Here is a 27,262-nt window from a genome sequence, read left to right on the forward strand (position 1 = left end):
TCACTCCCCAGTCTCCCTCTGCTTTTTCCTGTCTCCCTCTTGTTTCCTGCCTGATGAATAGAGTCTGTTTTGTGGAGCAGGCTCTGCCTTTGTTATTTGTCTGTGCAATTTCCAGCCTTAAATCTTCAATGGGGTCTGTTTAATATTATAATCCAAGCAGAGGCAGTGGTGAGAATATATGGTTTAGGGTTTTTTTGTTAGTAGGATGTTGTGAAGAATGGATAGTGTGAGCCAGTGACTTTGGATTAACATGGAATCTAGTGTGCTGCACAAGCTAGCTTTTGTTTGGGACAAGTTTGGTTTGGTTTGGAATAAGAAATGCAGTGCTTTGATGTGCCGAGCTAACAGTCACTGAAGGTCCTGAATATCTCGGTGTTCACTGGATCCAGGAATCCATGGATGTAGTGTTGGTGGTAATCATGCCTTCCTCCTTTGGGAAGTTCAAGCCAGCAGCGGCCTGTGTTGGTGAGATGAAGGAAAGCCTTCTTTGGTCTGTCATCCTACCAGCATCTCCTGGCCCTATGTGGTGACCCTTTCCCTTCCTCTTGCCAGGGCTCAGTTCAGGACATCTAGGGTTGACTTGGAAGAGTCAGTCGTGGCCTGGGAGCACTTGTGCTTGATGATGGCAAAATATGTGGGGCTTCAAAAGTGCTCTCCCTTCCCAAGTCACCAACATTAGAGCTACGACAGAATCCAGACTGCCATGTGTAAATCCATCTTCAGGGTTAACTTTCAGTTTAAAAAGTCTGTGTATTCAGCTATACTTTCTTGCTTCCTATATGAGTAAATTGCATGTTGGAAAACTTCCTCAGGAACAAAGCAAGACATTTTTAGAGTCTGTTTTCTTTTAGCGGATCTCTAAGCCTAACAAAATTTAGAGACTGGAAAACTGCCTTTGAGTTAAACCCTTTTGAAAGATTGGAAAGCTACTGGTTGACATACACTTTGGGAAGAATATAGAATTACTTAAAATATTGTACCTGATAGTATATGATGCCCGTGTATTTCAGACTGTGACATGGTAGATTTAGAATGAAACAAAACAGATTTATAACAGTTTATTTCTGTTCTTTCTTGACTTCAGAAATACAGCTGTTCAAACAGTGACTGGGTTTCTTATATGTACAGTTAGATGACCAGAACCATTTACTGTATATGACATTGATAATAAATAAAAGGCAGCTAAGGGTGTACACTTACATTAATAACAACAGAAAACTGGAACATTTTTTGGTGTAGTTTCCTGGGGTATCTGAACATGCTGTACCAGGGTTTGCATCACAGAACTGTGACGTTAACCCCACTGCTACCACCTTTCTACTAAGAGACTCCAGCTAAAAGAATCGATATAATGACATATGTTACTATATCGTACAATAAATGTATTATGTAGTGCATCCACTCATGCCATTTAACATACTTCACTGTTGTTAAAATTTGATGAGTGTTTTCTTTGTGAACTGCGTTTCAGTCTATTGGTTTATTGCAATCTGTTCTTGTTGCTACAAGCAGTCTGTGTCTCCATATCTTCAAAGTGTGTATGCAATATCTTAAGTATAATAATAAATTTTAGCCACCAACTCAACAGTCCAGAAGCCAGCAAGGACTTACAAATACATCTTCGAAATCATTGAGTGTATGCATGATGTGTTCCATGAATACAAGAAGGGGTTTACAAAGGTCAGAGAAAGATGATTGCACTATTTGAAGATACAATGGAAATGAATTAAAGGTTTAGATTTAAATTATTTCTGAATAGTTTTCTGCAGTAATTATTTAAAGCTGCATTGCAACGTGGCTTTTCAGCGAAATGGGTACCTCTAACAGCTGCGAATAGCCAATAGTGTAATTAAAATGCTAATATGCGTGTCATGGGTTGGTGAAGTTGAATAATGCTTCTTGGCCTTGTAAACTTCCATACTGAGGGGGAGATCAGGACTGGGTAGAACAAAATATGGAAAGATTAAGAAATACCTTAACATCTCCATGGTACATATTTTTCCTAATTAGCTGTGTAGTATCAGTTCTGTACTATCATAAAATGGACTCTGCTCAATATTACAATTTTGCTTATATGAAATGATAGCTGAATGGTGATGTTTCTGTAAAGATATAGCTTTATGGTTTGTATCAATAGCCACCTACTATCTGAGTGTTGAAAAGAAATATGCTCTTATTATGTGTACAGATTTGATATTTCATAAACCTAAATAGTCTATCTCCATTAATTTTATCATTATTGATTCAAAGCATTATTCTTTCATACAGAGAAATACACAGTAAGGAATCCATGAGCCTTCCAACGTGAAGTCTTCACAGAAGAACCAGAATTGCCAGATCTAATTATTATTTTTATATTCTTGGTCTCACAGGAGTATCACTAAGCTGATTACTGCTGGTCTCTAGGTTATGTAACACTGCAGTGCTATGCTCAACATTAATAGCTGGTTCTCTTCTTCCTCACCAGCTCTGCACACTCTCTCCTATTCCTTTTCTTTGGAAGAAGTCCAGATGCATTGGTTGTATCCTCATCAAGAACGTGAAAAATAAAATAAGCCACTGGGGTGAGCAGATGCCCTGTGTTTTGTCTTGGAGTCTGAGGCTGAGTGATTGATTAAATCTGTACCCATCTAACTTGGCTTTGTCATCTGGCAAATATGATAAACTCAGTACTGAGCCCATCTTCTGTGTTAGGCTACTGATTTCCCTGGCGCTCAGGCGGCCTTCCCCTGCAAAGCTTCTGGATCACTGGATCACTTTTGTCCTACCTGTGGTTCCACCAAAGTCAGCACTATACGCCTGAAGGCATTTTTCTTCCAGTGAAACAAGTTGCTCAAGGAGCTGGCAGCTCCAGCTGGCAGCTGCTATCCCAGCCCCTCTGCTCTTTGGAAAAACCATGTTCTGGTCAGTGTCTACAGAGTGTTCCAAAAATATGAGATACCTTTTATAAAACTTAGAGTTACCATTTTAACTACTGTTTTTTTTCGGAAGAGCTGTTTCTCGGACCAAGCTGAACTCCTTGCAGTAGCCTGCCTCATGCATTCTATGGATCTGATACCATGGGACAACAAGCAATCTCTGACAGGGTTTGGACAAAAAAGCTGATTCTGTTAGGTCAGGAGGTACTGACATAATTGAACAGTGCTTACTTTATTTATTTTTTTTTTTTCTCAACTGTGATGCTCTCCTGGGAGAATCTTCACTGGAATCCATTTTATTTGTTTTGGAAGATGAGCTTGTCTTGGAATAATTCCCTTGATTTCTTAGGAAAAGGTTTTCTGTTTGGACTATTTATTTTCTGAAAAGAGAAACCTTCATGTTAAACTTCTATTTCCTTGTTTGCAGATCAAACCATAGTCATATCTCATAAATCTAAGGGTTCTTCCCCTAGTTGTGCAGGGCATGTTATAAGAAAAGCTAATGAAATTTTTTCCATCGGACAATCAACTAACTAAAATTACTATTTTCCTAAAGAAAAAAAAATTACTTTTAAGACTTCAGTTAGTTTCATTTCTAATAGTGTAGTTGCAAAGTAACAGAGACAGAATCTACATTTTCATATTTGAAATAATGAATCAGGGCAAAAATATTTTATTGCAACAAATAATTTTATTTATCAAAAAAAAAGTTTAATTTTGTTTCAGTGTTTCTGGTTGGAATCTTTGTAAGATTTTGTTTCATGGTAACTTGTGGCTGTTTTCTTTAGTTTCATCATTTCTTTTCAAATGAGCATCCTGTTTCTGGACATCCATAGGTTGACTCCAGTTTCCACAATGTGAAAAGTATGTTTCATGCAAGGAAAAACAGCTAGTGGGAAACAATCTCTGAAACAAGAATCTGATTATCAGCCAGGACTATGCCTTCTCCTGCTCATAGAAATAGGTAATTCGCTGCTCGCTTCACTGCTCTTAATTGAATCTAAAAGGCTAAGAACAAACTTAAAGGCAGCAGTGAGGACTAGAGCTTCTCACAGCTGTGCAAACCTCTCACTTTCTGATGCCAGTTAACCTCCACTGGCTCTTTGGTCCATAGCCATTATGAAGAATTGATGCAAAGGGGCTTGGCACCAGCTGCTATCACTAATTCAGTGAACAATGAACATTTGCTGAACGTCAGCATCAAAAGATTTTTTTAGTCCTGTTTGGATATTACACTAGGAAGCCATTGTTAGCCAAAACTGCATGAAGAGTTTATCACAAACAAATTCAGGGGAGCTCAACTCATCTTGCATTTTCTAAAACCATCCGAGGAGGCTGAGGTTTCCCTCAGTCAGAGCATACTTAGTGGCTCCTTAAACCCTTTTTCTCAGGAAATAATGGGAGCTGAGTGATGCAGTCTCCAAAGGCGGAAGCATGTTTTACTCATAGTGTATAATTCACTGAAAACAAACCAAAAAAACCCCAGTAGTTAACTTGAGACATACAGAAGATGAGGTATGAATTTTTTTTTTTTTTAATTCCAGGAAGCTAGTTGAAGATGACCCTGGAAAAGGTGATAGAAATGATTGAGTTTAGTTATCTCTACGGAAGAAAACTTTTCTTGCAGTGAACAACTTGCCATAGTGAAAAAATGTTTTTTGTTTCATTTCAGAGTTGCCATATGCAGTCTCAGTAGAATTTGGAGTTTAATTATGAAATGTTCTCATTTTCATGTGTCAGTGAGGTTTCGAAAGAAGTTTGAGTGTGTGAAAGAAATGCAACTTTCAGATTGAGATTGGAATGGATGGGAAAGGACATTGCTTTTAAGAGTATGAGTGAAACTGATGTCTACTGATGTCCTGCCATTCAGTGTGGAATACGGAACATTTTTACATTGAGAAAAGATTTCTGTAGACAGCTGTTTACCTGAGAATGCTGTTTGTCAGAAAAATCTACCCATCGTGGTTTTCTTATTAGCGTTGTACTTGAGAAGTGTGTGCAAGGGGAATTACCTACCTGACTTGCAAACAGTGAATAATTCAGAAAGTCAAATAAATCTTCCCAAATACTTTCTACCTGCCTACAAAATAGATGACAGTGAGAAAGGGATTGCTTTGGTTATTTAATACTTGCAGATCTCCCACTGAAATGATCTGTGTCTACCTGAAATAATTTGTGGTCTTTTGCAGTATGTAATGAAATAATCTTTAACTACAGGTTTCTAAGCATGTTTCAGGTATGGCTTGTGCCAATTTCACAAATTCTTGGAATAAATAGAGAAGGGCTTTAAATTTTCCAAAAGGTCATATAGCAAAGCAGAGCAAAAGTAGAAGTAGATTTCAGATGCCCAATCTACTGTTCTGGAAGAAAAAAAAAAAAAAAAAGAGGTTGGATTACAGCCATTTGTGGTCTTTACAGCACCTGGGCAATAAGAAAACTGAGATGAGAACAGTGGGGAAAAAATAAAAACCAAGAGATTAGCGTAGATCCTCTGAAGCCCAAAAGACTTAGACAAAGGACAGTAACCTTAAACTGTAATTACTGTTGTCATTTAGTATTTCCACATGCATGATCTGGAGGCTCAGGGGAAATTACAGTGCTAGAGGCTATCTAAGCATAAAATAATAACAGAGTTGTATGGAGGCATTTGTCCCTGGGTATAATCCAGTACTAGTGGTCCTGCTTCTGCTTCTGTCCTTGCTTCCCCATAGCTCATTCCAGTTTTTCCCAGGACAGTGCTTCCTTGTCCTGGGTACAGCAGCAGCAGATGGTGAAAACACATTTACCTCTCTAGTGTTAATGGAGATTTGAGTGAGAGGTCTTTGTGCTCACGAGGTTGTAACCTAAGTAACATTTTTTCATTTACTGTTTCATTCTTTGTTGTGCAATAAGCAACTTTCTTTTTTTTAATGTAACCTGTGCATGAGTTATTTGACTGAACATGCTGCAGTTTATATATTTAAAATATATAGGTGCAGCATTTTCTGGAAGGTAAAATCCAGCACCTCTCTCCCTTTGCATTTTCAGATGGAAAGAAGCAGAAAGTCAGGTAATTGTGTGTCTTTGTGCTTCTTTAGATTATGCTACTGACCCCAAATGTGTGTTGATCAGCTGGGGAAGGTATGTATGGTTTGTCACAGAGATGTATCCATGATTTCTTAGTAGTTAGGGTTGCATAGATGTTGCATGTTTTTTATTATATTTGTTTGTGGAAATTGGAACTGTCTTGGGTCTCTGCAGGTGGGAATCTGACATTTAACTTCTTTCAGTTCTCCTGCCCCAACTGCCATGAGCATCAGTAGAAAATCAGGGCAAGGCATCTTCTTAGCTCTGATCCCAAACTGCAGCACTGCCTCCAGGCTGAGGTTCTGTCTTCAAGTGAGTGGGTTGCCCTCAGATGGAGATGTGGAATGAAATGCTGAATAGTTTATGTCCCCTTTGCAAGGTGATTTGAAACCTCTTTTAATATGTTTTGCCTGATTGAAACAGCAGCTATCTACCCACCCTGATGAGAGGAACTAGTGATTTTGATGAAGGGCATGCTGAATTATTTCCTTGAGATTTATGTGGGGCTTTTTTGCCAAGTCCTGAGTTAAACTGAGAGGGAACATCAGAAAGGGGAATAGGAGAGAACTATTCTCAGTTCTGTCTTTATTTTTTGTTATGAAGGTTGACAACAGGAAAGGGATTTTTTTTTCTTTTCAGCCATATTTTCCATAAGGACCTCAAATAAGATTTTACTGGGCAACACAGTAGCTTTCAAGGACTCTGTTTTCATAACAGATCTCAAGGAAAAACAAACAAAATAACCATCTGTTTCCTTCATCCCTGATCAAACCATGACCTCAGTAACATGCTGTGTAAGGTATGATGAGCTTGAGCTTTCTTACTCTCTAAACACTGCCTGCTTTGTGAGTTAATGGTAAAGGGAGGAAAAATTCCCCTGGACAGTTTTCATCACCTATAGGCAGCTGTGGAGGAAGAGGGTACCTGGCTTAAATGGGAGGAAGGAGAAGCATGTGAAGGAACAACACATGCCTCAGGTGGGGATCCCACTAGGATTTTTGCAGTATATCTGTGCAATTGGTCACAGGTGCTTATGCTGACCTCTCCACATACTCTAAGATGGAAATGCTGGAGACGAGCCACCTGTGAGCCACCACTCACAAAATACACCAGCAGTGCACCTGCACTAGGAGGTCTCCAGGTCATGTCCATGTGCCATTGCTGCTTGAAGAGCCCGAATGTACCAATGCATGAGGCCCTGCATGCTGCTCCAGCTTTGCAGTATGCACCTCCTCTGGGTATCCTGGCTTATTAATTCCCCCTCAATGTCTCAGTGTCTTTTTCTCACCAGTGGGTTGTGTATTCTGATTTGGTTACTTCTTTGGAAACAAGCATTCTCCCCTGGAGCGAAGAATAATAATTTGACCTCACAAGTTCAGCCCTGCAAGTTTGAACTTGAGTTGAACTGAAGGGAGGCTTTTAACAGTTTTTCTCCTCACAGGGATGGTGTTAAACACAAGAGATAGACATTTCTCCAATTTGCAGCAGTGAAAATCTAAAGTAATTTCACTGAAATGGAGTGAGCCTGTATTTACCCTTGGGCAAGAGGAGGTGAAACCTCGGTCTTTGCGCTTCTGAAGAACTGAATCTCAGACAAGAAGCTAATACCCAATGTACACTGTTGTTCCACTGTGGTGGTTTCACCTGATGTTTTTCTTGGGGCTGTTCCTGAGTTTAGGTATTCCTTCCCTCTTTGTCCACTCTGACACCATTGTTACTCTTTTTGTTTCAGGGGTAGTGGGTGGTGGGATAGGGAATATCTTTGCATTTTAAAAAATTGTTTCTAAATGAGAGCATTTCCCTGATCTCATTTGGAATTCAGTCCAGGGTGGCATGTGGCAAGATGAAACAGGAGGGAATAACTTAAACTGGGTTGGCCCTTCCTGAAGGGGAAGTGAGGAACAATGAGGAGCCCTACCCAGTAGAGAGGAGGATAATTTTCAGTCCTTTTCAGGGACCTCAGGCTTTTTTTTCTATTTTTTTGTTCACATTACCCTGTTTTGCAGAATACTGTTGTTACCCTCAGTCTCATAAAATGACATTTTGAGCCAAGACTTTGGCAGTTTCATCCCTTACATAATTCTGCTGTATCTTTGGCAGCACTTCATTGTTCATTGTTTTCCTTTTGTGATGGTCAGTCATAGGTACAGCTCACCTTGCTCTTAAAGGAAAGTCCCAGAACAAAGGATGTCAACTCTGATGTCACTGCGTTCTCAAGAGCTTGCCAAGTCCATGATTCTGTCATTTAGCACGGAGTGCTTTATACTTCTTCAGACTGCAGTGGCCTAGGACACACAAGACAATATCCCCAATCGAGGCATCTTGTTCAGACTGCCATAAAATCAGTCCTCCTGCTGTAGTAGTTTATTTCCCCAGAGCTTCCTTTTGTTACTCTGTGAAGTACTGGTAGTCTCAAGCCACTTCTTCAGTGCTTGCTGTAACACAGGTTAATGCTGGCTTTTTGGAAATATGAAGAGCCCCAAATATGCATGCAGCAAGCACTGTTAGTATTAATTCATCACTTTTCATACCAAAGAAATGTATTTCATGAGGGAAGCTTTTCCATTAAATTTTTATTCTGTGGAAACTGTATCATGAATTGGGTCTCAAAGTTTGGACACAAAGAGTGATTTCCATAGAATTTGCATGCATCATTTTTGATTGCCTGCTGCGTGAAGCCTGAGCAAATTATTTTCTTCCATGATTTGCTAAACATTTGTCTCAATGGAAATAAAGGAAGAGTAAGAAGTATATAAATGAGGAAAGCAGTTTACGGGAGTGTATGGAAATCTTCAGTGATAAGCAAAAGCATATTTAGGGTTTAGTCTTTCTCAGTCCCTTGGGGTACAGCCTCCTTTCAATGAGTGTGAATAGAGAGGTCCCTATTAATATTAATACAAGTTATGTATGTGCACTTGGAGGAAAATATACCCCAAAGTCTAATTATTTTATGCTAATATCTGAACTGAAAAGATACTCCCTCATTTCTGGCCAAAAAAGCAGCAATAGTTCAAAGAACATACAGAAGGATGATTGTTTCATCACTTCATTTAAACTAGCCTGTGCTCTGACCCAGTGGGGACAAGGGAAAGTTTTGGCACCAAAATCCTAGTGCACGTGCAACTCCAGTTAATAATGAGTTTTGTATTCTTTGGGGGCCACTTTTCATTGCTCTAGGCAGTGGATAAATAGAGGGGCTTGTGACAAAGCTGAACCAGTTGGATGTCCTGCTCCCTTGAAATCAAGGCAGAAACTCCTTTGTTTCTAAGAGTTTTTGAATAATTTTAATTGTTCAGATGTACTTTGGATAGAGGCTTAGACAGCAGGACAGGCTGCTGGAGAACATTGGCAGGGGTGTAAAGAGCCTCTCTGATAAGGGATTGTTGAGAAAACCCATAAAAAATATTCAAACCACACTTCTGTGCCTTGTACTGCTCTGTCTTCATGGCAAGCTAAGGAGAACTTCAGCTGGGATAAACTTGTGTGTATTAATACTTGTATCATTTTCACAGGTTTTTCCTTCCCTGTTCCTTCTCTGTCTGCTGTTACGCTGAGGCCAGCTCTATGCCCCAGCACGGCATCCCTTCCCCACTTTATGGACCCCACCACTGCCCTGTGTTAGGTCTCCTGCCTACAGTCTCACGGTAGACATGCTCCCTTTGCCAAATTGCTTGTGGCCTGGTGACTTTCTTGCCAAGAAAAGATCTGTAGACTTTGCCTGGTGGAATGTGGGTTCAATATGCTGCTCAAGCCGGGCACTTGAAGGGTGGTTTTCTGCTGCTTGATGGCAGCCAGATTCTGGGCTAAGGTGGCCATGCTGTCTGCCATGGTGCTGGGCAGCAGCGAGCTCTTGCGACTGTGCTCTCTGCAAGCTTCAAGGTAGGAATTGGAGGAGAACATCTGAGGATTAAAGGACAGGATTCTGACGTACCGCATGTCTTGATGAGGTTCAGCGTTAGTCCTTCAAAAGTATCAAAAACTGGTTTGGGTAAAGGCCAGAACAGGACATTGACTGTTCCGTTCCTTTTTGCAAACCAGTCTCTTATTTCCTGGCTTTTCCTACCTTTTCTCTTGACACAGAAATTGTTCTCTAGAAATGGTTCTGTTTAGATGCTTCCTCTGTGGCAGATGGCCTGTCCCTGGCAGCTATACACTGCTAACCCAATGCTGTACAGCAGTGATACATAAACCTCTGCTGATTTTATTAACATGCATTGTGATGGGGATCCATAAACCTCTGAATCTAGGAGCTGAAGAAGCGCAATTGCAGCCTTCAGTGTACAGCCCGATCGATACAAACCATCAGTTGCTTCCTACTGGGTGGGAAAGGCATGCATGGGAGCAAGCTGCCTTGTCTTTATTGTCCAGTGTATTTATGGTAATAGAATAAAGAAGTAGCTGTGCTATAAACAACTACTCTGCTGTTGGGTGCATGAGCAGATACGTGAATGTGAGCAGCAGCATAATTGCAGTTTTCCCTCTGTCATAAGATTGGCTTCTGTTTTGTGTCTGGCTTCTAGTTATGAAATTTCCTGAGAGAAGATATTGTACAGCCTGTGTAATTCCCACTAGACAGCACTTTAGGAAGATCAGTGGTTTGCAATTCTATATTTCATCTCTACTGAGATAGCAACAGAGCTCTGAAGACGTTGAAAATAGACAAGAAAGGCTCACTAATATATTACTACTGCTCGTGCGAACCTTGAAGTTTAAGTATTACAGCTTTGAAATATTAGAATAAACTTACACTTTCTGGCAGTTGTCACTGTATCACTCTGGGCAGGCAGCTTTGTAAAAATAGGCTTTGTTATTTATTAAAGCTAAATGGGCCTTCTGCAGATGTCATTACCACCTGGCTGGGGAGGTGGTGACAGCAGTGGGCAGTAATCAGTGCTAGCAACTTGCCTGCATGATGCAGTGGGGACCTGAGTCAGAACAGAGACTGCAGGAGATGCAGTAAGAAGAGTAAGTGGCTGTTTGTGATGTGCTCCTCTGTCTGCGCAGAGGTGCTCCCTTCCACATTAACTGAAAGAGATGCCTCTTCAGGAGGTATCGCCCCCAAATTCAGACTGCGTCATTTGCTCACAGAGCAGAAGAAATAGGGAAAGGAAAAATTGTTTTGAAGAATGACAATGCAGAATAGGTTGCAAAAGAGAAAGATTATGTTCTGTAGGGCACTCACAGGGTTGCAGCTTGGAAAAAGAAATCAAAAGGCAATTGTACCCTTCCTAAATGCAGGTTTGGGAAAACATGGATTCTGCATGACGGAGTCAACCTTTTCTTCACTGTCATCCTATGCCTCCAGGTTTTGAGGACCCACAGGCAGTTCTAAGTAACTGTTTTATTTCAGGCTTCTAAAAATGAATTTAAATCAAACTGATTTTTAGTATGGTTTGTGTACTGTATGTAGGACGACGGCACTGACGTTACTCTGCCCTCCTTCCTGCCTAGTGCCGTGATACCGTTTTTATTCTGGGGAGTTGCTCTTCAGCTGAGATTCTGGAAAACTTTGGTAAGAAAATATTTCGCTGCCACTGGATGCAGTGGGGGCCCATCTGCTTAAAAGGGCCATAAACACCAGAGGAAGCTGAAGAAAAATTTTACTTGAAGCCCCACTGCATGAGGGAGGAACGTCAAACAGCTCCCACGTCTGTTACTGTGACTGAATGCTGTCGCTGGGTGTGGGGGGCAGCTATATAAAAATGCTTGGATTTTTTTGTCTTAGAAGCTGTTTAGAAAAGGAATACACATGGAAAACAAAATAAATCCCATAAAGGATGGGGTAACATGCAGTTCTTCAATGAGTGTGAACATTATGGCATATTTATTGTTAATGTAGGAAGGGGATTATCTGTGCCAGTAATTCCATGAGAGAAAATGTGAATTGTATTTTTCCAAGCAGATGTTTCAAGGCAATGATGGGCTATTAGATGAAATTTGAGTGGGAAGCAGGCTGCAGAGAGTGAAGTGGAAGTATGATGAGTTATAGCACAGGTCAGAAGCCAGCTTTTAAAGTGCAGAATCACTTTGGAGACTAGGAGGTTTATTTTCAGCACATGCTGCAGAATTACGTTAAGGTCTGGTCCTCTGCTGACTCAGTTTCCCTAAGTGATGACGCATCCCTCACAGGCATATTGCAGGGCTCTTCCAGTCTGTAGACAGTACACTGGAATGTAATGTCTGTAAGGCAGATTAGCATATTCAGAAAGAAAATGCTTGAAGTTAGAGGTAAAGCTGCTACAAATGATGCTTTATGACTGGAAATGTGTTTGGGCATTAGCACAAATACTCACATGTCTAAAAGAAGTCTCTTCTACATCAGGGTGGGTCAAGGGTCTACTTCGACAACAAGAATAATTTTACCTGTCAGTCGAGTCTTCCCATACAAATCAAATTAAACAGGTTTTTCTCCAAGTGGTATTTTCCCACAGTCCACACATACCTGGAGACCTGCTTCATGAAATAAATTTCCTTAAAATGAACAGAGTTCGAGGAATCTTTAGCCTGTGAGCATTCCCAAACTCTCGTGATTTGTCAGATATTCATCACTTGGGTGGAAGAAGCAACCATACCAATGGAATCTTTACAAAGAGGTTATATAAAGGTGGACTCTGTAGTACCTCTCTCCTTGTAGGACCAGTGAGCTATTGTGGAACAGGAGAAAAGTCCTTTGCTGGAAGACTTCCCAGGAATAAGAAATGGTCCAAAGTTATAAATGTTTTTTGACAACAAAGAGGGAATCGTTAAATTAGAAGATTCAGCATCACGTGAGCGCCTCCCTTCTTTGTACTGCATTGATGTATCCAGAAGCTATTCTCAGTGCCAGAAAGTTTGCAATCTTAAAGGTGACCTGGGCCTGATTCCTATTTAAACTGAACCCTTTTTATACCACAGAGAAGCTGCAAATATAACTTAGACCTACTTTGTGTATCACCTCAAAGTTTGATGGTGGCCTTTGTAATAAATGACAATCCCTCCATGAAAAGACTTTTACTGTTGAGGAAGAAGAAAAAGGTATGGTTTTTTTTTTTTCAAGCATGATGTTTTAAGAAATTTATATCTGCAGTATTTGGCTAAGAGGTGTAAGAAAAGGGAGCACTGTGACTTGTAGCAACTCATTTTGCAGCGAAGAAGGGAGGATCTTCAGTCGATAGTACCCTACATGCATGGGGCCCAATTTTCTGTCACCAGGCATGCTGTTGTTTACACCTGCGCTGAGAAGTGGTTATTCTGTTTGATTTGGAGAGGCTGATAATTTCTGTGGCCCGGTGTAAATGGTGAGACAGCGAAGTGCAAAATTTACCCCCAAGCTGCTGATAAAGTGTCCCTGTGGTTTGCAGTCTCTCCAGATCTACTGGAGAGACTAATGTATGTGGTTATAGCTCATCTCCGGGGAATCTTTCTTACAGAGGTCTTTGATTTTGTAACTGAAGTGACTGTCCTGGTGTCTTGCAATAAGACATTTTTGGAAACATAAATTACTTTGACTTTTCTGTCATTATATAGCATAAAGTGTAATGTCAGCTTCTCTGTGTAGAATAAGAAGCAGTTTTTCACTCCTTTGGAAACTTCTTAAGATTTCAGAAATGCTCCTGATCTCTTGTTGGCTTGCTTAAGCAGTGCAAAGTTGGAAATAAGAACAGAGTTCCTAGAATAGCCAGCACCTGTGATAGTGTAGATCCTGATACGGCCCTCATGCCAAACTGAGGAGAAAGAGAGGTGTGAAGCAGTTTGCTTGTTCTTGATGCAGTGCACTGCCTATCAAGATATCCAGGGCTTTTTCTCTGTCTCAGCCTTTCCCCTTAATAAAAAAAAACTTTGTCAAAGAGGGCATGATCCTATGAAAGCTTCTGTTTTACCAAATTGGTATTTTCTATTGCAGACCATCCACACTCAGCATTCATTTTACATAGCAGCCTAAACAACTCCCTTGCATTTCAAAGTAGAAGCTAGAGGTGCACTATTGATTGCTTAGCTGAGCAGGTTGAGTATGATCTGCAGCCTCCTCTTACACATTGATTCCTTGTCTATACTCGCTGTTTCCTGAATGTCACTGAACTGTGAGAGGCTTGCTAAATGGACAAAAATATTGATTTTTTTTTTTTTCCCCCTACTTTTATTTTTGAAAGCTCCTTATTTACCAAGCACTGAAGTAATATCAGGAAAACAAAAGGTCACAAAATAAGGCAGAAGCAAGTCGGTTCTTTCATATGTTTTTTTTTTTTTTTAAATATGAACTTGTTTGAAACACGGGTTTTTTAAACTGTGTTTCCATCAAGAAAGGTTAATTGCCTGAGTGGAACCTTTGAGTTCAGGCTATTCACCCTCATATTTTACTATTGTCTGATTGATGCTGAACTTCTGGGGCAGTTTCCTAAATGGCCGTACCTCTTGTTACGACTTTCAGTGATTTTTGCAGAGAAGTTAGCAGGCAGCCCCAAGTATGCTGGGATTTCCTGTGCAAGGCAACCTGTAACAGTCTTTCATCAGAGTTTAATGGTGTGGTATTTTGTCCTTGTTTTCCTCTACTGGGAGTGTGAATACTTTGCAACACCATGTCCAGAGAGAGGAGAAAAAAGTTCAAAGAGCAAAAGCTGGAGCCAAGTAAAATGGAGAAAACATCCCAAGAGGGATGACTGAGGACGGCGTAAGTGTTCAGAGGCTTTACTATCTGCTGATGGTCTATGTAAACTTAGAAGTGTTTGAACAAGCAAATGGGGCTGGTTAGAGAAAGTAGAAAACTAGAACTGGTCCAGAACATGTAACAGTGTGGTAAATGAAAAACACAGAAGGTCCTTTATATCTAATGAGACTGTTTCAACTAGTAACAAAACAAAAAATTATCAGCAAGGTGGAAGGATGGCTAAGAACAATGAAAAATGGACATATTTTATATTGGACATGACTTCCGCTAGAAATCAAGGCAATTCTCATGCTGTCTATGCATTATGAAAATAGTCATGTCAAAATGTATAAAACAAGAGTGATACAAGTATTTTGATGAAAAGAGATGAATTTTTACTTTCATGAAATCTTTCAGATTGAAAAAGAATTCCTTCCTCTGTCCTTTTCTTAGAAAGGTTGTGTTGATAAACTTTAAAGTTTCAAAGGAGTTGTGCTTTAACAGCTTCTACATCTTCACTATAACAGTTCTAACTGTACCTACTACAGAGTGGCAAGATTGCTTGGGGAAAGAGTCCCTGTACAGAAAACTCCCCAAGGATTAATGGGTACAGTTAGAAGAGGCACTTGGAGACTCTGTTTTGTTATCTGCCAGAGATGCTATGTATGGAGAGATCAGTGAGAACCTTTGAAAGTTATTAGCTTGCTTGAGAGGAGCAGTTGTCATTTGATGAATACGTATTGGATGGTCACTGACGCTCACAAGCCCCCTGACATTCCTGCTCATTCTTTCTGGGCCTTCAAACAGGCTCAGAAAGTTTGAAATCAAGCATATGGATCCAGCTCTGTCAAGACAAAAGGCATCACTTTTTCTGTGTTGCTGTGGCTGGATGGAGTCTTAACAGCCTTACCCGCCCTTGGTTATCAGTTCAGTAGTAGAAACGAGCTGTCCCCATTGCCATTTTAAAAGTCATTCAGTTTTGTACATTCATCTGACTTTAGTTGCAGGTCAAGTAGGTCTGTACTTTCCTTTTGCTAGTAGGGAGGGTCAAGCATCATTCTTTTATTTTGTAGTGGAGAGTCACACAAAACTTGGATACTTTGGGGCTTTAACAAAAATGTAGAAGAATGTGGGATGGGTGCTCCTCTCTGACATCTTCAAGCTTCACCAGTAAGCAGCTGTTGGACAGTACAGGTGATGAGTGTGCATTCTGTGAATGGGATCACTATTTCCCTGGTAGATACATCTCTTTTATGTTACGTGGGTGGAGTGGATAGTAAAATAAAATGTCTCTGTGTTTACTTAGGCACTAGTCAGAGGTGAAAAAGACACACTCATTAACTTTGTACAGGTTTGGGGAGCAGAGGGATTGTCATGGATTAGATCCAGAAAAGCTGTTGTAGGTGCATGATATCCCATTCTCATACTTCTTAGAGTTAGGTGTGCACATCACTCTGGCTCACTTGAACTTTCTGTCTTCATCTTCGTTGCCACCGTGTTTTTGGGATATCAGAAATGAACGATAGCAAGAGTCAGGACAGCTTTCCACTGGCTGAAGGTGGTTTATTTGGTGATGCCTTCATGCATCTGGACACACTGTTCCAAACCACTTTCATGGGAGATTGATCTTCAGTACAATTCATAGGGCCTAAGTCCAACCACCAGCCTGACTTCTTCAAAAATACAGGCTATGAGTTTCCAACTTCTTACTTTACCTTCAGGAACAGACCCGTGTTGACCTTGAGGCTTTAGAGAAAAAAGAACCACTCTTCCTTTGGTTGATCATCTCACTGCTATGCCTTTTTTTAAAAAGCTATGCCTACTAGATGTTCTCGGTGGGATGGTCTTTTTCCTCTGAAATTTGGCCCAAATTCTCCTGTTGTGAAATTCTTGAGGTTGGGGTTGTGTGTACCGTTCCACTTTTGTGCACCCACTGGTAAATTTAGTAAATCTGTCATTTATGCTCAACAGAGTCATTTAACTGCAGGAGCTCACCAGTACAATTAACCCTGTTCCGTCAAAACGAGGAGCTGATTATCTTGGCATTCACAGGAGCATAGAGCACAGTTAGAGTGCTGCGGTTTCTGGCCCTCCCGGAGCAGTATTGCAGTCAATTGATTATTTTGTTAATTTGTTCTGCATCAGTATCCTGCTGGTTTATTATCATCCAAGTGACTTCATGCACCATGCATAAGTACAAGTATATTAAAAATCAATACTTGAACCTTTTTTTTCTTATAAAGATCTTATCATCCGTAGGCTACCTTCTTTGATACATGACCTTCATTCTGATTACAGCATAGCTAGTAACTTTTATATGATTTAGTCACATGCTAATAAAGTAGCCGCTCAGATTTTGCTCTCTACTTAATCCTGCCTCCTAATGAAAAAGGAATAAATGAATTAAGAATGAAATAAACAAAAGGCTGTTATTGCTGATAAATAGTAAGAAAATCTCATTCCTTCACTTAGTTCTAACAAGTGTCATCCTTCACAGGCTCAGATAATTTAGAGATGCTCTTATCAGAAACCTGAGTCTTACAAATGCTGTTTTTCCTGCTTCAATTAAGAGAAACAAGTATCTAAAAGATGGCCTGAGGTTGCATTGTGCATTGGATTGAGGGCTGGATTCCAGGTCTGAATTTGACACAAGTACATGGGATTATGGCTGTTACAAGATCAGAATGTTTTCCAATGATTTTCTACCATTGCACATGCAAAAATGTTCTTTCTTGTTTGTGTTTTTGGGACATATTACCTGCAATGTGATACGTAATGCATTTATGTTACTAATGTCACAGGGAGACCTGCTCTTCTTTTAAGAAGAAAACAGTAAGATAGAAGTAGAGTCAGATGCAGTCTCTCTCCTGATCTAGACTAGATATAAAAGCACAAGTTCCCAGCTCTGGAAAAACACCATTTTTCTAATGTAGATACCCACCTGGCAAGAAGACTAGGATTCTCCCAAGTCAGCTATCTGCAACCCTAAACGGGCAGTTCTCCACTCAAATCAATGGGTTTGCATCATCCTGTTCCAAGTTTGTTGAACTGAGGATTTTTTTTTCTGGAATATAGGGATGTTATCTGATCTTGAGATCATTACTTTCTAGACATTTTTATCGAGAGAAAGGCAAGTTCTTACCCCATGCTGACTATGGTTGTGATACAAGGCAACTCAATGAGGCAGTTTGTAGCTTATATAAGTGAGAAGCTACCAAGGCCTTACCCAAACCTTTCAACTCATTTCATGACAGAAATGACTAATCTTTTCTGGATGTGATTGTATGCATTACCATCATTTGTGAATGTGAGGAAAAAGCACTTGTTTCTGTAGTGAGAAAGAGGCCTCAGAATTTCTGAGGCCATTATGTCTGTGGATGGTAACATCCTGTATGCTTTTTCTTCATGTGAAATATTCAGAAAATAGCCTGCAGAGTGGTTTTAGTTCAGAGAAGGTTATACCTCCTTGAGGGGTAAATTTCCTTGTCTCAGGAAATTGTAATATAATATAATACAAAAAATAAATTGTATTTTATTGTGAAGATGGAACAAATCAGACAAATGAGATGATCCTGAAGAGGGAAACCAGCCTGTGCTATTTCTGTAAATTGCTCCTCCACTTCCTCCAGGTTGTCTTAAAAAAAAAAAAAAAAAGCCAGGGCTCTGCAGCATTGCTTTTTAATTAGTAGAAATCCTTTTTGTACTAAATCCCAATTCGGTGTCTTAATGCAGCAGGTCCTGCAGAGCCAGCAAGCTTGTGTGGGAGCACAAATGCATGAAATCTTTTTCTCTGGCATCCCTCTAAGTGAGGGTTGGCTTCTGTTCATAATTATTTTCTGTGGTGACAGCTCGGGGTTTGCAGTTGCAAGCAGAGAGGCAGGGGTGGTAACAGAGGAAGGCGTAATGACAGGTGATTGCTCTGTTGTCTCCATGGCATCACTGAGCCTTATCTTAGAGGTATCAAACAGTGCGCTTATACCTTTCTTTACTTTGTACAGATACCTGGTGTCACTACACACACCTACTATGGGTCCTACTTAGTCACTGTCCTCTTTCCAGATAATTTTGTATTAGTTTTTTTTCTCTATTTTCAGTCTGCCCTGCTTTTAATGAACCTGTACAAGTAACGGAAACACATATGTGAATGAAAGCACTTACCAATTCAGTATTTTATCATTTGGTACCTTTAGTTAAGGTGCTAGAATTCATACAAGTATATTTTTAGAAACATTTGATACTGCCTTTTTAGGGCACGCTGCCCCATCCTGCTCACTCTAAATTGGTATTAGGTTTTCAGGGTTATAATGAAGCAATGTAGCAGTGAAGAAAATAGCTTTTAGCCCCCATCAGTTAGATCCCAGTTTCATCTCAGCCTTAGGCACCTCATAGAGCACTGTCTTTTGAGGCTCCTGCTTTAATTAGCAGAGGCAGGAGGACACTTCCAAGAATGACTCAACTAATCTAAGATCTGATTTAATCTTTGGATGAATTTCTCCCCTGTTGATTTTGACTGACACTATATGAGTTACTGTGACATGGCAGTATAACTCCTGTATATGTATTCTTAATCAGAAATGGAAAAAGCCACATATGTAGAAGTGGTTCTCTAAGTTATTAGATTATTTTAATAGCCATGCTTTTTTTTTTTTTTTTTTTTTCCCAATAAAATGCCTAAGAAAATGTTAGGGTCTTTACTGCCTTCTTGCTGCACCTCAAAATGTACTCAGTTTATGGTTTTAAGCGTTTCTCTTTGATCAAGAAGGCTAGAGTTTTTTATATATATTTTAATTAAATGTTGTGACTCTTCGTGATACCTTGGTTGCAGGTGTTAGGCTAAAGAGTACAAAAAGAGTATGCCAAACTTGACAGCACTTCTGCAAGGTCTGGGACTATATTAGCACATACTGTAACTCCAATTACAACCATTCAGTGGTCTTCTTTAGAGTGCTCTTTTACATGGGTATAAATAAGATGATTATGGTCTGACATTTCTAGTTCCTGCCTCCAAAGATGTTTGTGTGTCTGACTTTTCTTATTTTCGACAGTGTTTATGTAAATGTTTTTGTGGATTTGCTGTTGATAAAGAAAAGGATCTCTCAAAAATTAGGCTACTTGTTGTTTCATAACCAGTATTTTTGTATCTTGCACTTCAGCCAGTGAGGTCAGTTTAGTGGCTTTTTTGCCCTTTAGTTTTTCTTGCCAGTGTATTTATTTATCATTTATTTATTGCAAGGATAATCCCTGAAATTTGATCACTTTACAAGATGTGTTTTTGAGAACCTCAGAAGTATGATGAAAGCACACAACACTAGATTTTTTTCTTCCAGCAAATCTCTTTGGCAGGAAGGGCTATCTAATACTCTGAAAATGCCCTGGAGAAAAATCTGAAAAAGTAAAAGCATGGTTGAGACCTGCATCCTCATTTTATCAAATACCTGTAGGTTGAAACAGTGACATATTGGGAATTAGTTAAATATTTTATCTTCTAATAAAAACAATGTTTTGATTTTGGTGGCAATGAAGAAGAAAAGTATGGCAAGAAGATCCATGACAGTAATGATGCCTGAATATGGGCTCTTTCTTATGCACATTGCTGGGTGTCTAAACCATGTTCAAGCTGTAGCTTTCCTCCAGATAGGATGCTTCTGGGTGTCTCTCCTCCACATAGTCATTGTAGTAGTCCCAGAACTCTTACCTCTTTGCAAATTTTGATTGAAATCAGTCATTGGTTTAGAAGTTGCAAATGAATGACACGGACACAGTGTGATTTCATGATCCTTATCTCTTGTGAGAACGAGGCTAAAAAATCTTTGTATATGTGGTTAATAGTGTTGAACTAAAGATGGAAAAATTAACCCTTCCAGGTAAGGAAAGCTGTGCAACAGGAAGGCTTCAGCAGAAGGAAGCGAGGATACAGAGACATCAATGATATTGACATCAACATGAATGATCCTTTATTTACAAAGCAATGGTACCTGGTAAGTTTTGAAAGAAAATCACAGTAATTATAACTAAATAACTGGCATTCAAGCCGTTCTGTGCTGTTGCAATGTTTTGCAAGACTTCTTTCCAAATATGTCACAGGAACTCGGGAATGGATCCAAGGCTTGGTCCTGTTGTTTTTAACAGTACCTCTTTTATGCTGGGAAGACCCAGCACATTTCAAGAGTTAAATTTCATTTCAGTCAATGGAAAGATCCTTAGAAGGCTTGAAAGAGCACTGTATTGGTGTCCTGTGGGCATTCTTGCTGTGCTGATGTGACCCCTAAAACTGCATGTGAATCATGTCTTTAAGCTCTTGCCAGGTAAAATATTGTTACAGAAGTGTAACAAAAACTTCTAGTGTATTGGCTAGAAAAAGTTGAGGTTTTTCTTTTCTTATGGAAATTTGAATATTACTTGATTTTCTTCTGTCAAAAACAGAACAGCTGAAAACTGATGAATTTTGGCTTAAGCTAATGTCAAAAGAAATTGATATTTTGCTAAATTGTTTCATTTTTAATGTGTCATATTTTATAGGGAGAAGTCTTTAGTCATAAAAGAAAAATTAATTTTTTACATGCAAGTAACCAAAATTATATTTTTCTATGTAAAAAGTTGGTAAAGTAATTTTGGTCAGTTTTAATGTTGCAACCCATTTATGATTAAATACTTACCAAATGTGGTACTGCCTTGTTAGCTTAAGAAGGGTCTTTTTGCTTAAGAATACTGTTTCTTACTCTCTTTCCTTTTAATCCATTTCTTATGTTTTATGACTCCATCCAATACGGCTGGGTTGGTTTTGTTTTTTTCCCAAGACAGGAATTTTCAGATGAATGAGGACACATTAGCATGGATGGGACTTCATTCTTCGTAAGATGATAAACTAAAGTGTAGCTTAATTCACTTCTTTCTGGTACTTCAGTGAAAATGTTGCGGTGATAAAAATACATTTTTTATGAAGCTATACATTTTTTTAGATTATAAAGTACACTAAAATTTTAGTGTTTTGAAATGAGATGTGTCTGACAGAATTGAACATTTTTTGCGTGTAGAACAGCAAAAACCGTATTATTTTTCCTGTGGAACTTGAGAAATTTGCAAATGAGGTTGGTAAACGTGAGTAATGCCTAAAGATAGGGGGGATTGCCTGTACTGCAGAACCATAGAGTCACGCACACACAAGGTTGGGGTACCCTTTGAAGTTCATCTAGTGAACTTTCCTGCTTAAAGAAGGGCTAACTTGCTTATCAGAGAAGTTGTTTCTGGTACTAAACTCAGTGGTCATGAATTTCAGTAGATCCCTCCCTTCAAGCAAAAAGCATTTCCTGCTCGTAAAAAAAAGTCCTCTGTAAAATCCATTGGTCTAACTTTTGTCTGGATTGGCCCACTGCCCTGATATGCGTATGTAGAAAAGTTCTTTTTTGGGGTCCAAAAGATTCAGTATTTAACCAAATATTATAAACCACAAAGAAGTGAATTTACCCAGCGTTGGGTTTTTTTTGGTTTTGTTTTGTTTTGTTTTGTTTTTTAACTGCTGCATTATTGCAGTAGATACGATTACGTGCAAATGTGCACTTCAAAACAAATGGGATATTTTCCATACCAAAGATACATGCAAAGACATAAAGCAAAATTCAGTGGCTGTGGAAATGTATCTGACAAGTAAAAAAAGCTATTCTTCTTCTTTTTCACTGATGTATTAGATTAACACTGGTCAAGCAGATGGGACTCCGGGACTTGACCTTAATGTAGCTGAAGCATGGGAGCTGGGATACACGGGGAAGGGAGTAACCATAGGAATTATGGATGATGGTAAGTGGAGACTTGAGTGCTAATTTAATATTTTTAAGTAGCTTTTTCCATGTAATCAAAGTCAAAAAAAGATTAAAAAGTAATAATGGATTGCTTATAGTGGTGAGACTACCAGTTTCCATAAAGACTTTGAGATCTTCAGGGAAAATACGTTATAAAGACTTCACTATGGATGCTGAAGCACGGATACTCAAGCATTGACAGTAGCTTGCAATTATCACTCAAATATCTTCCAGGGCACTATAACGGCCATTAAAGGAAGGACTGCCCTTGACTTCTGCAGGCACTGGCTGGGGGATGTAATTGCTGTGCAAAAAGTACTTAAGAAAACCATTTTCTGGGTTACATTACTCTCAAAGTCATGCTTGACATCTGAAATAATTAAACACTTTCATGCTGAATGTCAATAAATACCTGCATATTAAATGAAGGTCAATAAAGACCTGCATATTAAATACATTACTAATTTAAGGGTGAATTCAGGGAAGATGAAGATGAAAGGTAGTGTTGGAGTCACAGCTGTTCTACTCATGGATTCCTGCTGAAGTACAGGAATTCTGTGCAGTCTTTTGCTCTTTCCTTTGGGCTAAATTTTGAATGTTTTTCTTTTATGGTGACTGAATAATATTAAAAATAAAAAATGTCTGGATCCACATATGTTTTCGAGGGTCAGTTGAGATCTGTCATCACTTATTTCTGTTCCTCACCTGATTACTCCCAAGAAAAGATTTTTGTGGAAGAAAGTAGACTCAGACACCTGTATATTGATGAGAAATCAATCTCATGTGAGAGATGATCTCTCATGTGATGTCATGAGAAATCGCAATTTCACAGATTTTACAGAGGCAGGCCTTAGCTTTCAGAATAGCCAGGCATGACTGGGATGGGGATGATGACAAACTATTTGAGCTTCAGGTCAAATAAAGCAGTTGGTCCATCAGATGAAACTTTTAGAGAAGGGGGCAACTTGCCTTATATTCACTTCCAGTAACTCCAGGAGAGAGCACCTGAATAACATTCTTCACTGGGGCTTTTGTTGTCCATCTACAGTTTGGATCAGTAAGGCTCTCCACAGACACAGGGGGTCTCTTCATGCAAATCTAGTGCTAAGGACTCTACAAAATGGCAGGTAATAGTTCCATTAGGATAACCACAATAATATGACATTCTCCTTGCAGATAAGATTGAGCGTGTAATAGTGTGGTGGTTGGAGACATGGGGCAGAGTAATGTTCAAAATGTAACAGGAGACTGGTGGCTATTTCTCTGTATGTTTTAGCAGGATATGTAATAGGTCAGCTTATCCTATCTGAGTGTAGATCTGCTGCTTCTGTCACACCATCCACTGGGATTTGTATATTTGCCATATGTAGAAAGGTATCATGTATTAGAATGAGTATATTCCACACCACTGCACTGTTACAATCTTTAGCACTCTACCAAGGTGTGGAGCCTATAATCAGATACTTGCTTAAATGGTCTAATCCAATATTAAAAGTTCTCTTTCATACACATAATCCAAAATGTTGGCCTTGGGGATCTCTCAGTCTAGTTTAGGTAATTTTCTGTCTACTTTACAATTTTCAGTGGTTAAAAATAGGCATTTTTATATCCTTTAATGATATGGTGCTTACTGATCTTGTTTGTTTTGTTATGCTTTGAGATAATAGGACTTGTATAAAGATAAATTATGATTTAAACTAATCTTAATAAGTAAATATGATCTAATCTATAGACCAGGTCAATAAATTTTGTCACTGAGCTCACCTTTTCAATTGGCACCTAGATTTTGACATAAATGATTGAAAACTCCTAGCTGGGACTGCATCAGAAGTGGTAGCCCAGTTGAAAAGTCCACATTTAAAAACGGGAACCTTACTTCAATTAGTTGCATTATTCACCATGGTCATTCCTGTGGTTGCAAATGAATCTTCTTTTGTTCCATAATCATTAGAAAATCTGGTCTAAAACTCTTAACCTTTGGTTTCTGTTCTGTCACTATCTTATTGCAGGAATTGATTATCTGCATCCTGATCTTGCATCAAATTACGTAAGTACATGCTGACCTTTTCTGTAAAATGTGGATTTTCTTATTGTTGTAGTCCCTCTGCTACAAAATTTTAAATAATGAGTGGAACAACAATACAGCTGAACTGCTGATCTTACAGATGATATATTTCACATTGAAAGCAGCAGACTAAAAATGGGACTGCCTGTGCAAGGAATGGAAAGATGACAGGGCTCTTTGTAGAGGAATGACAGTGGTGCCTCACATTAAATAAGCTGCAGCTTGCAATATTGGATTTAGGACAGAAATGAGTAACCTGGGAATTGGCTCTAAATCTTGCTATTAAGATGCAGAATGCACCTGTCACTTGGAGGGCCATGGAGCTGTGGGCTGTGGCAAGGCACATATTAGCCTTTGAAACCTCCAGGAACAGCTTAATTCCTTTATAACAGGTGATTTGATCCAGTGCTTCAGAGCATGTGCAGGGCAGATTGTGTATTCTCAGCACTGCTGTGTCAGTTGATTGTTCCTCAAACCTACCTCAGGCTTCAGACCTTTGGTCTAGATGATTTTTATTTTTCTTAATTCTTCCAGGCTCTCCTCAGCCCCCCATTGACACTAGTGCTCCTATGTCCAGGTGTCTACAAGGGCTCCCAGCACCCCTGGACTGTAGGTTGCCTTTGTGGTATGCTGCTCTTGAACTGTGCTTGTGGTAGCCCCTTGGGCAATGGGCATCAAGAAGTGGTGGCTCCTTGCCCAGGGGGGTTGCAGTGTCTGTGCTTTGAGGTCTTGCTATCCTCCTGCAGTCAGTGGCTTCCTGAGAGAAGTCCAGGCTTTGTCAGCTGAGCAATGTGGCTTAGTCTGTGATTGCAATTAAATGAAAAGAAGGACAAAGACAACTGGAAATTGTGGTAAAAACATGAGCCATTCAGACAGAGCAGCTCCAAAATGAGAAAAAGTAAGACAGTTACTTTTACATACTTGCAGTTTGGAAAATAACAACACACAGGATGAAAATGTATTTGTTATTGCAAGTAGCAAAGCACATTTGATGGAGAATAAATGGATGTAGAAGGTGTTTACTTTGGACAAGGAATTTGGGAAATAGCTGTCCACAGATGTAAAGTACAAGATAGCCAGTTTTATTCCTTATGAGCTGGCTTAATAACTTGACAGCAGCTAATTAAATCCTGTGCCCTGACTGTAAAATTCTCTCTAAGGAGGAATAACTCAGTAGGATGTTCCCATAAATTGATACAAATAAAGAAGTTTGTGAAAGGCAGCATTTGTCTTTGGAGGAATTGTGCTCTGTGTCTATGTTCCACCATATGGTCTGGGCAAAGCACACCCTCTTTACTCACTTTTTCAGCAGTGGACATGGACAAAGTATGTGGGAATATTTTGGTTTTAAACATCATATTTCAAATAAACAAGCAAAAAGTCTGTATACCACATCTGATGTAATGTCAAATAGGAACAGTTCCATTGTTAACAGTGAAGCTAGGATCATGCCCAGAAACAAAAAATAGATTTTTCAGTAATACAGTGTTTTCTAATTCTAAAAATATTTTCTGTTTGATGGATAAATATTTGTCAGGCTTAGCCGAAATGTGTTGGTTTTAGAGTGGCAATAGTGAGTATTCTGGAAATTAGTAGAAAATGACACAGAGAATGACAATGCACAGACATGATTCTAGAAATCAGAAAATAGTGGAGCTGGAGAGAAACCTGAGAGTTCAGAAAAGAAATATTGAGATGAATATTGGAGAAGAAAAGCTGTCTGGGCTTGGGGACAACAAACTTTTAATGGCAGTCGTGAGAGACTTGTGAGGAGACAGATCTTGAGATGAGAATCTGAAAAGGTTTGCGTAGGAGCGACTTTGTCCAAGCATGGAGCGGTTCAGTACTAGAGCTATGGTCAGGCTGTGAAGGGTCAAAATGAGGGCAATGCAAAATGCAGAATTAGGCATCGCTTGTGCAGGGCAGATCAGTAGTCAGACACAGGGGAGAAAAAACCGAGGAGCGAGTGGTTGGTAAGACAGTCATTAAAGGAGCAGCAGAAACTCCATCTGAAAGATCACAGTGTGTAGCTCATCTTTATTGTCTGGGGTTCACTTTTAATTCCATGCTGAATATACCAGAGGACACAGGAAGAAAACATGGTGATAAATTAGCACGTTATAAGCAAGGTAACCAGTAAAAGGGTAAACTTGGTAACCAGTAAGAGGTGCTGGCACCTCTTCACACAGAGCCGGCTGCAGTTGCTGTGGCTGACTGGACAGCAAGGCTGACTCCTGCTCCTGCTGCTAAAATCTGCCATCTCCTCCCTCGCCCAAGTACAGCACAGCAGTTGCTGGCTTGGTTCACCTGCACTTTGCCTCTTCTCCTCTCCCTGTGAGGCTGCAGAGGCCTCCTTCAGTCCTAGGAGATCCTGCTCTGACAGCATCTACTGCATCTCCGGGACCACGGGGGCAGTTTTTCCTAGTAGGTAGTAATATGGGCATGAACTAAAGACAAGGACTTAAATTCAGCTGGAGGAAAGATCAGTTTAGACATAAAAATGCAGCGAAAGAGTCTCTTAAGGAACAAGTTGTTAACTTGCTTCTGGCTGGCGTAGCAATTGCAGTCGCCTTTGTGCAATTCCTATACCACATGCTTTGTGTTTCACAACATTTGCACTTTGGGGCAGCTTTCTCTTAAGTTATATTGTTTATTTTTAGAAAACTTAAAGCCTGCAGCTTATGTTTCTCAAGTGTGCAAATGCCTGCATACCCTGGCAATGTCTGTACATCTCGCTTGGAAAATTGGGAGCAATTAGAAAGTCTCTCAAAGGTGGTGTTTTTGACACTTGAGC

The 27,262-nt window shown here is 39.6% G+C and overlaps 1 protein-coding gene across 2 annotated transcripts in view; it reads left to right on the forward strand.

The window, feature by feature from the left end:
- The window catches only part of PCSK2 (proprotein convertase subtilisin/kexin type 2), a 106,635-nt gene that overhangs the window by 29,756 nt on the left and 49,617 nt on the right, over positions 1-27,262 (forward strand). For both annotated transcript variants that reach the window (XM_074918735.1, XM_074918818.1), the window contains 3 exons: positions 20,472-20,585; positions 22,293-22,401; positions 24,413-24,450. In XM_074918735.1, the coding sequence (XP_074774836.1) occupies positions 20,472-20,585; positions 22,293-22,401; positions 24,413-24,450 (261 nt within the window). The remainder of the gene's footprint in view (positions 1-20,471; positions 20,586-22,292; positions 22,402-24,412; positions 24,451-27,262) is intronic.

This window comes from Athene noctua, chromosome 1 (genome assembly GCF_965140245.1).
Source record: "Athene noctua chromosome 1, bAthNoc1.hap1.1, whole genome shotgun sequence".
NCBI classification, from domain to species: domain Eukaryota; kingdom Metazoa; phylum Chordata; class Aves; order Strigiformes; family Strigidae; genus Athene; species Athene noctua.